We start from the raw sequence: 12837 nt of genomic DNA, 5'->3' as shown, positions 1-12837 counted from the left end.
CTAATATAGTTCTCTTTCAGAAAATGTATGGAGAAAACAAGAATTTTGAATGGTAATGGTTCTTAACAACCCATTATTTGTAAGGTTCACTTCCAAAAAACCATAATACATAAGGTTAAAACTTTATCACACAAACGTTCATGTAAAGTTCCATAACCATTGCAGTTAAAGTTTAGCAAGGATTATAAACAATTTGTAACCATTTTCGGTAAGGTCAAGGTATGGTTCGCGTTTATGCGGGATGTGCTACCAAAATTCAAAAATTTCCGTGGTTGTTGGTTGTTGCACATCTAAACATTTCATTTTCACACTGCCCAAAAGATGTTTTCTTTGGTGCCCCATTTTGAGCGTTTGGAAATTATTATTACATCCATTTACCCAGAATCCGGGTAGCCTTTACTCATCAAGGCCTGTATAGAGATCGAAGCGAAGCGAAAATCTCATACAAAATACTAAATTTTTCAGCAGCGTGAAAACACAATTGGAAAATTTTTCACTTCGCTTTGAACTGTAAACAGAAACGATCCAGCGAAATCTAATGTTGTGGATCGCATCTTTTTCGCGCATGCATCGTTCGCGAAAAGTTGACGTTTCGGGAGAGCGTATCTGTCAGATTTTCACTTCACCGGAGGTGTAAACTAATCGATTTCGTTTCACATGAACTGTAAACTGCAAAAAAAGGAAACTGGAAAATGTTCCACACACATTTTTTCACAACCTTTTTCGCTAGCGAAATTTCATAATTTTTCGCGTGCTTCAAATTTTGTTTCGCTTCGATCTGCATACTACACGCTATTTTGAGGCTACTCAGTGACTGGGTGGATCGCACTCATTTTTGCATGCTGTATGGAGTTGTCAAAAAATGAGTAAACTGGTTTTTCTCTGATGAGTGAGATCTACCCAGATTCTGGGTAAATGGTCCTGATATAAATCATTTCGGTTAGTAGTGCCGGCAAGAAACGAAGACGAGGCAAGGGGTCCGGACGTATTACTCCCAAGGATATGAACATGGTAAGACCAACATTGTATGGCCAGGATTGTCAGCGCCGATTATTCGAGGCCGCGAGCTTGTCCAACAGCAGCAGCTTCCGGAAGATAAGGAGCGGGAAGCCTAGCTCAAGAAGATTCGCGATGAGATGGTGAACTTCAAACGGATGAAGCTCAGTCCCCTTGAGCGAGGTTGGCCTGGATATAAAATGCCTAGCCGTAGTATAAGACCGCCGTATGCAGTTGAAGAGGACCAAGGATTCGACACCAAATTTAATTTTCTTCCCGGACGAAAAAATGTATATGCAAAGGATTCATTAGGGCGTTTATTCGTTTATATTGAAATGGGTAAGGTTTACTCATTTGACAAATGTCATCATCTGAGTAACCGTTACCCAGTTTCATCCATTAGCACGTTTACTCTAATGCGTTTATTAACGCATAATTTTAACATCAATGCTTATGAGTGGTCAGTCTTCATTCTTATCTTTTAATTCCATGCAATAAACATCAAATAAATGCAGTAATTAGCCAGAAATCAGCAAAATTCTACACGACATAAATTTATGTCGCGTGCGCCGCCGGTCTTGTCTGCTTCTTTGTGCGAAAATGTTCTGTCGCTGGCAGAAAACAGTTTAGAACGCTTGCCAGTTTGTTTTTGTGTGTCGTCACAATGGTTATCGCAAAAAGTATCAAATGTTTAGGAAAAAATGTTAAACTCCAGGACTCGTGCCACCACTGATTAAGATAACTAATAAATAATAAACAGGGAGCCACCGTGTGGTGGGGCAAGCAAATTTTTCCTGAAACTTGTTGGATCACGGAACAAAACTTGCGTTGCTTTGTATTCCATCATGGTGGAATATGCTGACCACTAGAATACTGAAGGAGATTGGAAAAACAACTATTATTCTATTATTAGCATAATATTAAATCCGGAGAACTTTGAGATTACCTCTCACCCCAGCAGGCCTGGGTTCAATACCAGTCGGCGTCGCCGGGATGTTCTGAGGCATAACATCTTTGATCATGCCTTCCTTCGGAAGAGAAGTAAAGCCGTTGGTCCCCGGTTCATGAGTTGATGGGTCGATAAGTAGGGTCCAGGTGTGGGAGCTGCCTTCCTGGCGTCGGTAGCATTGGTGCTCAGCACGGAAAACAAGATCGACGGAAAACAAATCAAGGAAAAAACTTTGAGATTAGGGCGTTATTGCTTTTGTAAACAAACACGCAATCACCGATTTCTCATGAATAAAAGAACAATCTCACGAACAAAGTATACCAAATGATAGAGGAACCATTCCTCTACCTGTTTGTGTTGTTATTTTTTAGATTGAGCATTAATTCGCGAGAAACCGACAACTGACATGTTTGTTTACAAAAGCAATTATGCCATAATCTCGAAGTTCTCCGGAAATATCAAATAGCGAAATTTTCACTCCCAATCACATTCCTTCGGCCAACAATAAATAACTTGAACGATCACAAGTGCCATCGCGTTAGGTTTGACTTGTGATTGGAAGAATTATCCGCCGTTACACGGACTTTGTATAATTTTTAAGGAAAACTTTAATACGGTCGAGGGTTGATGCATATATTATGTCACGATCTAAGGGGGGGGGGGGGGGGGTCTAAGATTTTGTGACAAGCAATGCATTAGGTATAGGAAAAACGTGACGATACCCCCCATCGTAAAGGGGGTAATTTTTTCCTCGATTTAGCGTGACATAATTAATGCATTACAATATATGCATAACCATAAAATGTAAAAACAGGCATAACCATAAAATGATATAATGTTAATCAATCTTAGTATTGTAATATTTTTAAGTGTAGGGGAAACAGTCCTATTGTTGCGATATGTTAGAAGCGTTAGGAGCCTATTGTTGTGTATGGAGACCTCCATAAACAACAATAGGCTTCAAACGCTTCTAACGTACCGCAACAATAGGACAGTTTCCCCTATTGCCATTCAGTATTTTTCTTAGGATTGTTCCCTCAGTGCAAGTGGCGTTAAGCAGTTGGGTGGGCATAACACCGGTCCAAACCCACCAAACCCACCGACACGCACACCAGCGACCATTTGACAGTTGGCTTTGACAGCTAGCGTACACGTATTTTGACTCGCTTGCGGTGTTGGATTCACATTTTCCTTTCATTTCGTTTCTCGGTATATTTCGTGTTGGACGTGTGCGGTCGTCAGAGAAATTGGTGAAATTCTGTGAATTTTACTGTTCAATTATTCGTTAAACTAGCGTTACATATCGCGTAAGTAGCAGTACTAGTGGGATTCGTATAAATAATAGATAATTTTCACCAGTTTTATTGAGATTTCGCATAGTTTCACAATCCACGTCGCTAACTTTTTCCTTTCATTCCAATGCAGACAATAAGAAAACGATGAGGAACTTTGTGTATGCCGTCGTGTTGGGTCTGTTTGCCCTGAGCCACCTGGGTGTTGCTAACGAGGACAGCTCCGCCCGGTTGTTGGTGTCAAAGCAGATTTTGAACAAATACCTCGTAGAGAACCGAGACATTGTTGTCAAGTACACACTGTACAACGTTGGATCCGGAGCTGCCGTTAATGTACAGTTAGGTAAGTGTTTTAGCGGATGTTTAAGCGAGCATCGCTATTAGAAATTTACTAACAAACTTTTCTTAAAAACAGTTGACAACGGTTTCCATCCCGAGGCATTCACCGTCGTTGGAGGTCAGCTGACGGCTACCATCGATCGCATTGCCCCACAGACCAACGTCACCCATATCGCTGTGGTGCGACCAAAGGCCTACGGTTACTTCAACTTCACCGCAGCCGAGGTCAACTACCAGCCCGCGGAGGAAGTCACCGAACTGCAGTTCGCCGTCAGCTCCGAGCCCGGTGAGGGTGCCATCGTTGCCGAGGCTCAGTTCAACAAGCAATTCTCTTCGCATTACCTGGACTGGTTTGCGTTCGCCATCATGACCCTGCCATCGTTGGCCGTCCCCTACGGACTGTGGTTCAGTTCCAAGTCGAAGTACGAACTGTTGTCCAAACCAACGAAGAAAGTTAACTAAGAGCTAAGGGTTTAGAATAGGTCGACAACCTTTTCCATGTTTGAGAGGAATGTGTGAATGCGAGGCAGATTTTTACTGCTTCGAGTTTCCTCCGAGTGGTATGGGTGGATATTCTGTTTTTGGAAAGACTAATTTATTACACATAAGAACGCTTTTTCTGTTCCACAATTCTCATCACTCTTAAGCCACCCAGTTTTTTTTTGGTTGTTGTTGCCGTTTTATAAGTTCGAACAAGAGTAGAAAGAATCGAGTTAGGGAAGAGGAAGGTGTTGCATTTTTTTGTACTCTGGCAGCAACATAAAGCAATGCAGGAATCAGGCTTTAGTTTGTTACATCGAGTCGTACCATCAAATAAAAAAAGAGATTGAAAACTGAACTTATTTTTGTTTTTATTTTATCAGAATATTGTATTGCTCGAAATTACCGAAGGATTTGAGTTTTTACGGATTTCACAAACAAAATATGTGAAAGATCCATATTAATCGAAGCAGGGAATAGGGGTGTCAAATTTATCACTACTGGGACAGTTTCCTATAACGACTTAGTTATTTGTAAAATAATGTAAGGTGAAATAAAAATTTAATTTTGTTTTAAAGTTCAATATTTGAATTTAAAGAAGACAACATGAAAGCTAGCTTTCGTAGCTATGGACACGAATATTAACTACCCACCCCCTATGTTGAATGATAGAAACTGATTTCCTTATTTTTCACACATATTCTTGTTTTCGTTCGAACCGTATTTTCCATACAAAAAACTTTTTGTTTTGTATGGAAAATACGGTTCGAACGAAAACAAGAATACGGGTGATTATTAACGACTTCGATAGTATTTTTTAGCGATCTTCGGTCAAATTTAGGCAATTCTTGCGTCACTTTTGAAATATAGGGGAAATGTCTCTAATGTTGGCCTATGGATCTAAGATTGATACGGTACTAATGGATATTTTTGGTCGCTATTGAAAATTCTGTCGCTTGCTGAATCTATGTAAGGGCCCAAATTAGGGACATTTACCAATCTACATTGTTCGATTCTCTTCATCGACGATCTCTTTCGATAATAACTTGGCTGCAATCATATTTTGGGCTAATTTGTCTACACAGCATGTAAAAAAAAAATATTATTAAGCGTATTGGAGCATAAGAACAAATGAACATGTTTTTGGAGACGACTTTCAAACTAGAGAGAGAGAGTCGATGAAGAGAAGTGATCAATGTAGATTGGTCTATAAAAGTGACGCGAGAATTCATTTTATTAGTTTGAAAGCTCCCAAACAAAAAGAAAACTCCACCGCAATGACAAGAAAATTTTGATAATTTAAATGTGAAACGGAAAGTTCAGCTGTTGAATGAAATTATCGCCGTCGGTAAATAATAATTTCTAAATGAGCATACACAATCAAATCCATACATGATTAATTCATTCGATTATCTTATAGCGAATTTGTTTTTGATTCAGTTCCAACCTGGATTGGGTGTCAAGATTGGGTCTGTATGGTTTTCTGACAAACATTAGATTTTAAAACCTTCTTCAGGTTGAGGTTTGTACTGACTAAAAGTTCAGTTTCGCACTGTTTCCAACCCGAATGATTAAAAACATTGCTATTAGGTATACCAAACTCGTTCACCAAGTAAGATAACCAATCATTGTGTATTGTAAATCTATTCTGGTCGTCAGAGAAAACCAGTTTTCACGATTCCTGCTTCTACTTTAAGGGAGTGTGATGTAATGTGGATTCAAGCAGTTCTGAATTTCATACAATAATTTTATTTCAATTGTTGCATCGATAATCTAAATCTAATTAATTACATTTCTTAATCTACAGTGTGCCACTGCAAAGTTCTACACTGAAAGTAGTCATCACATTTCCGAAAGCCAGCGGAACCGGCAACCCTACGGAGGTTGCTCGGTTTCCGCTGGCCCGTCGCCGGACAAAGCTGTGGCTAGTAGTAGGGCCTCGTATGGGAATGGTCCAGCCATTCTGCAATAGGTTGGGTCTGAAATGTAAATTTGATGTATGTTCGGTAAATCAAAACACTATTTGAGGCTTACCTTTGATGATAATAAATTTGAATAAGCTGTTTAAAGGTTTGCTTAATTCCGCAGCATCAATTGCTTTTCAGGTTTCGAAATACAACACATACAGAAAGCACTGCGGCAAGATGGCTACCTAATTCATATTCGGCCTTGTTTGAGTTCGCGACAACAGGAAAGGCTTTTCGATTTGGGTAGCAAACGAATAACGAAACAAATTTCTACCTATGTGTAATTGTATATGAATAGGTATACATTTCGGCGCAATTCAAGAAATTTCATATATGCCGAGTATAATGCCTTGTTCAGACTACAGAGTTGTAAAGTGCGAACATTGCGGCGTACCCCACACTGGGGGCAAATTGATCACTGCCCAGCAATTATTTCAGAGTCATAAATAAGCATATAGGGTTTTTGATCTAATTTCCATCCTACTAAGCACAACCCGCACTTTACCTCTATTTTCTGAACGAGTTTAAACAAAAAATGGAATATTTCTTTCAAAGATGGCTTCTAAATTCATTCACCTTTCCATACGTACCGTTGGATTTGATAAAGAGTCACACATTTTTTGAGATATTGTTTAAAATCTAACACTGCTTCTTGATTCTAAATTCGTTCTACGAGTTTGAATTTCGTCCTAACGCATTGAAACGCCATTAGATATTTTTTCGTCCTACGGATAAACGTAGAAAAAGAGGATTCGCTAGGAGCGTTTCTTTTGTTTTGAGAACAATGAGCGTAAATATTCATATAATGCGCTTTAACTGGATTTATGTTGTAGCTAATGAACTTACGCATCAGAACAAACCTATTATTGATTTATGCATGGTGAAATCATTGATATTATTGATCTTTTCTGATCGATAGAACGGAAATGGGCGATTACGACGAAGTAGTGCCAACAATCAATACGAAACTAACGATTTTAAATTGGCTCACCACTTTAGTAGCCTATTGGTCCCAAGCAAACGATTAACGTACCCTATTCTAGTTGAAATTCTATTACTACACTATGTTTGTTTTGATTCGCTATGAAAGTTTGACAGATAACATCAGGGGTGTGTGGATTCATGCAGAACATGCAGGGGTGAGTGAAATAGCTTGGGACTGCTTGGGACCGTTGTTCTGGTACTGAGTGAGCCAAAAATAATAATGATTTTCTTCGGGACCCAGTGGTCTTAGAGTTACCTCTATGGTAGTGCTCTACCCTATTGAATAAATACTGTATAAAAGTCGAGATAACAGTGCACAATCAACAATCAATACGAAACTAACGATTTTAAATTGGTTCACTACTTGACTAGCCTATTGATCCCAAGCAAATCGATTAACGTACCCCATTCTAGTCAAAGTTCTAGTACTACACAATGTTTGTTTGGATTTGCTATGAAAGTTACCTCTATGGTACAAGCATAGAGGTAACTCTAAGATCAGAAGGTCCCGAAGAAACGAGCTCAACTTTTTGGCTCAGCTCTGGTACTATCTTCGGTCCCAAGCTAATCGATTCACCCCTCGAAACTTAGGAAAATCCACTAACCCCTCATTTTATCTGTCAAACTTTCATAGCGAATCAAAACAAACATAGTGTAGTACTGAAATTTATACTAGAATGGGGTCCGTTAATCGATTTGCTTGGGACCAATAGGCTAGTCAAGTAGTGAGCCAATTTGAAATCGTTAGTTTTGTATTGATTGTTGGTACAAGGCTGAATAAAACGGGGCGTAGAATTACGTTCTAAAAAAAACCCATTGAGATCGATAGATGGTCCTTTATTTCTTTATTGCGCTGTTTGTTCTGATCTGATTAATTTACTTATTAAAAGCTTTATAAACGTTCACTGCATTCCCTGAAGTTTGATCTAATAAAAAACTGTATAAGTGTAATTTACACATACATCGAAGTCGGTAAAATTTTACTGGGTTTTTAAACAGCTGAGTTTTCAGTAATCAACCCAGCAGTTTTTGCTTATGCTGAAAACTCCGTAAATCGCAGAATCTCTGAACTGTCAAAAATTACCGTGTTAGTCAGTACTAGCATAGAGGTAACTCTAAGACTAGAAGGTCTCGATATAACGTGCTCAACTTTTTGGCTCAGCTCTGGTACTCTCTTCGGTCCCAAGCTAATCGATTCACCCCTCGAAACATAGGAAAAACCAATAACCCCTCATTTTATCTGTCAATCTTTCATAGCGATCAAAACAAACAGTGCGTAGCACTAGAATTTCGACTAGAATAGGGTACGTTAATCGTTTGCTTAGGACCAATATGCTAGTCAAGTAGTGATCCAATTTAAAATCGTTAGTTTCGTATTGATTGTTGCTAGTATTGCTGTCTTATTCAGTAATTTATTTGTTTACGTAGTTTTTTGCTGATTTTTTCAGCATTTTTATTTTATTTTTTTAATGAATAAGTCAGTAAATTCATCAACAATGTTCTTATTTCATTATTTGTTTAAGTTCATTCGATTAAAACATTTCGAATTTATAGCGATTTGTATTTGGGGACGGAGTTTAGTGTCAGATTAGCAGTAATGATGTTTTAACTAGTCCAGGTTGAGCGGTCAGAGTTTACCGGTGGTTTAGCCGGATGGTGGCTCTTTCGATGTGCCGGATTGGATGCCTAAGTCTGAAGCTCTATAACAGGAAATTTTAGTGAAATTTCTTTCTTCAAACTAACTTTAACATCTGAAAGTCAATGCAGGAGTGGAGAAACTGATAAATTTCGGGGTAGTTTATGCAATCCTGTGTTGACTTCCAGATGTTTCACTGATTTTCACAATGGTTTCTTGTTTTCACGAGAAGATATCCGACGTCAAGTGTGAGGTTGAATCGAGGAGGATGACATAAGAAATTTGCTTTACTGTCAGCATCAGCAATGTTGGAATTTCGTTTGATGACTGCTCCAGTAAAACATAACGAATACAAAAAACTCGGTACTCTATTTTACTGAGTTTTAGTCATTATCCGCAAAGCTGTTATTTTACGATGAGCTCAGTACTTACTCTTACCGTATTCAGTAGTTTGTCGCAAGAGCTACTGATCGTCAGTTGTTTTATTGAGAATAACTGTATATTCGGTAATTTTTGTGATTTACAGTTCGAAAACTGTAAAAAAATTACCGAACAGGGAAGCCGTGATTAAGTGTGTACAGAACTTTGAAGTACGCATCTTTTTGGAGACCTCCTTCGCTGAAGGCAATGTTACACGTTGGCAATGTTACACGTTGTGTTTATACTGATGCACTTCTATGAGCTGATTTCGATCGCTTAGAGAAAAGGAACAACGATTACAATTTTTGTTCGGATAGTACCAACTTTTTGCGTCGATGTCCGATAGATAACGTTGTTCAATTAGGCAAATCGATTTATCGTTTAATTTTTGAAAATTAGTCTTCTTGAGGCAAAAAACACAAACTATATCTTGATTTTCCACGTGATTTCTTGGTTTCATTTCAGCACTTTGATAACCAACTACATGTGTATCTAAAATGCGGACTAGATTTGACAAGGCGATCCCGAATGAACTTGTCAAAATTATAAACAAAAACAAACACGTTGAATTGAAACAATGCAAACCTGTTGCCATCTTGCACACTATGAATAACTTTAGTGAAAATAAAAGAAAATAACAATGAGGTGATCCAAGATCCAAGAGACGTTTCTCAGTGGAACTGACAGCTAGAAATCTAGAGTGTGTGAGTGATCTGGTGTTAATGGTGCTGAATGGTAACATAAGCAAAGCAGAAATTCATATGAGAATAAACTGCCAGTTCTACCACCGGTTGGAAACTAACGATTTAAAATTGGCTCACTACTTGACTAGCCTATTGGTCCCAAGCAAATCGATTAACGTACACCATTCTAGTCGACATTCTGGTACTACATTATGTTTGTTTTGATTTGCTATGAAAGTTTGACAGATAAAATGAGGGGTTCGTGGATTTTCCTATGTTTCGAGGGGTGAATCAATTAGCTTGGGACCGAAGATAGTACCAGAGCTGAGCCAAAACGTTGAGCTCGTTTCTTCGGGACCTACTAGTCTTAGAGTTACCTCTATGGTTCTACCATGGACCCAAAGGGTAAGGACCTCCTTCACGCGATTTTTTTTTGGTTCCCCTAGCTGTTTTTTTTAGTGTACCTGTTGCACCCGGTACTAGAGCAAAAGACAGCAATTTGTACCAGAACAGGTGTCAAAAGTGACACAGACAGCACAACTACCAGCAAAAGCGCCAGCAAAATAAAAGCGCGGTGCCCGCTGCCGTGGCAGTCAGATTGAGGTGTGAGCAATTTAAAAATTTATTTCGCGGAAAAAATCAAAATCTATTTAATAAAGGCATTTCCAGCGAAATTTTGAAAAAAAATGTGCTTATCATGTACATTTGATTATTCTTCACTCATAGCAGTAAAGAAATTTCGATTAAAATAGTTTTTCCGCAAAATAAATTCATTTTTAATTCGGTCTTATACCCTGCCATACTAAATTTTGAAATCTGCTTCATATTATTGATTGAATGATTGTCTCAAGGTGCCTCACTAAGGCTGCCAATGACCATATTTTTTAATTCACGTGGGATTTGATGTGCCGCATGATGGGTTTTACCTCAAGTTAGATTCTTGCCATTTCTCCGGTATAAGCCTGATCATGTTCGGGATGTCCACTTTCCCAGCGGAATCTGGATATGACAAATGTGGTCATAAGGCTACCTACATTATCATTGAATTCCGATGTGACTTGATTTGTCGCATGAAGAGTTTTAGTTTACGTCATTTTGGCCAATTTCCCGGGGGTGATCGGAACATTTCCGGGTGTGGCCAGTATTCTGGAGTAATTTAATGTGTCGTATTATGGGTTTGACACGTTTACGTTGTATCAAGTATGATGGACGATATTCACCGGTACTTGTTCCGGCCATTTTTCCGGAACTGGTTGACCAATTCCAAGAACATTCAATAAAGTTTGATGAGACCATAAGACCTCTTAGTTGACCATTTTGCTCAACATCAACAATCCCCATAAAAAGTTTGACAGATGGAAAATTTCACAGTCGACCGACGAAGTCGGGTGCCGATGAAATCAACTCGATCCGATTATACCGGCAGTCACTCATCAACAGTTTTCGTCACTGTATTAATCAACCGACTAAGGCTGTGAACCATTTGCCGAGTTAAATTTAACTCGTGGTTAAAAGTGACATTTCGAAAGTTATTTTCTATGTTCGAAAATCCCTGTGCTGTCGATCGACCGGTTTTCGAGAAGAACTCAGCCAAAGTTGTCAAAATTTAACTTCTTGTCTGTCAGAAGTAACCAAGCTCGGATAGCAGGGTCAATCGATAACTTTCCATCTGTCAAATTTTAACCAAAAGTTAAAATAATCCACCAAATGGTTCAGAGCCTAAGTCAAGTTTCGTCTGTTGTTGTTTTCATCGCTCTATTGATCAACCAACTAAATCGGTTTTCGTCTGGTGCAGATCACCGTTACAGCACAGGAGGCTAGTTTCGGTAGTGGTTCTAGCTCTGAAGAGTCCCCCCGTATTCACCATTGAGAACAGAGTAAGGTTTTTGGTTTACTTAAATTTAATAAAACATTAATTTATATTTATCTATTTTTATTGTTTTCCGCTTATTTTATATCCGCAATCCATAATGGAGAACACTATTTTCACAACCTATTGCTCAGCCGATTTAGTTGGTTTTAGTCGACCTATGTACTTCTTTCCCATAAGCCGATTTCGTCGGGTTTCGTCAATTTGTTTCCTATATTTTAATCGACCGACGAATCACCCTACTATGTCGCTTTTGGTCGATCAATTTAATGTACCGATTAGTCGGCCGACGTCCCTGTTAAACTCCCATAAGCGTCAGTGCAACAATCGGCCGATTAGTCGGAAACGAAATCGGCCGATCATACCGACGCGAACCGACTTAATCGTGGGGAAAACCGGGAGGATTTTTTATGGGGATGACATTAATCCTAGCTCTGAAGTTCAGGTTAGGAAAAAAGTTAGGTTAAAACAAAACGTCAGCTATTGTTGGTAAACAAACCGACAGCATTGTTGACAGCATTCCCCCATGCACTCAAAAATATAACTACCCACAAATCTAAAAAACTTACTACCATAGAGGTAACTCTAAGACCACTGGGTCCCGAAGAAAATCATTATTATTTTTGGCTCACTCAGTACCAGAACAACGGTCCCAAGCAGTCCCAAGCTATTTCACTCACCCCTGCATGTTCTGCATGAATCCACACACCCCTGATGTTATCTGTCAAACTTTCATAGCGAATCAAAACAAACATAGTGTAGTAATAGAATTTCAAGTAGAATAGGGTACGTTAATCGTTTGCTTGGGACCAATAGGCTACTAAAGTGGTGAGCCAATTTAAAATCGTTAGTTTCCTATTGATTGTTGTTACTACTGCGTGCACTTCCATTCTATTACCGAGAACCATGATTTTTCGATAAATTCCTTCCACGCTATTGGTCCTGACCTTGGGGTCCATGGTTCTACCATAGAGGTAACTCTAAGACCACTGGGTCCCGAAGAAAATCATTATTATTTTTGGCTCACTCAGTACCAGAACAACGGTCCCAAGCAGTCCCAAGCTATTTCACTCACCCCTGCATGTTCTGCATGAATCCACACACCCCTGATGTTATCTGTCAAACTTTCATAGCGAATCAAAACAAAAATAGTGTAGTAATAGAATTTCAACTAGAATAGGGTACGTTAATCGTTTGCTTGGGACCAATAGGCTACTAAAG

The 12837-nt window shown here is 38.9% G+C and overlaps 1 protein-coding gene across 2 annotated transcripts; it reads left to right on the top strand.

Moving 5' to 3' along the window:
* The first annotated feature begins 3134 nt into the window (after window positions 1-3134).
* On the top strand, window positions 3135-4414 carry SsRbeta (signal sequence receptor beta). 2 transcript variants are annotated; one of them, XM_065230664.1, is made up of 3 exons: window positions 3135-3252; window positions 3371-3580; window positions 3653-4414. In XM_065230664.1, the coding sequence occupies exons 2-3, from the start codon at window positions 3385-3387 to the stop codon at window positions 4036-4038; spliced, it is 582 nt and encodes a 193-aa protein (XP_065086736.1). In that variant the 5' UTR covers window positions 3135-3252; window positions 3371-3384; the 3' UTR covers window positions 4039-4414. The 2 variants fall into 2 exon arrangements, with proteins under 2 accessions (XP_065086736.1, XP_065086737.1); XM_065230665.1 differs by having other exon boundaries at window positions 3135-3262; window positions 3379-3580.
* Window positions 4415-12837: the final 8423 nt, after the last annotated feature.

Source organism: Ochlerotatus camptorhynchus, unplaced genomic scaffold, assembly GCF_037179485.1.
Source record: "Ochlerotatus camptorhynchus isolate MF236.1 unplaced genomic scaffold, CSIRO-AGI_Acam_v1.1 ptg000330l, whole genome shotgun sequence".
NCBI lineage: Eukaryota > Metazoa > Arthropoda > Insecta > Diptera > Culicidae > Ochlerotatus > Ochlerotatus camptorhynchus.
The sequence above is the reverse complement of the archived record's forward strand: the minus strand, read 5'-3'. Positions and strand labels throughout refer to the sequence as shown.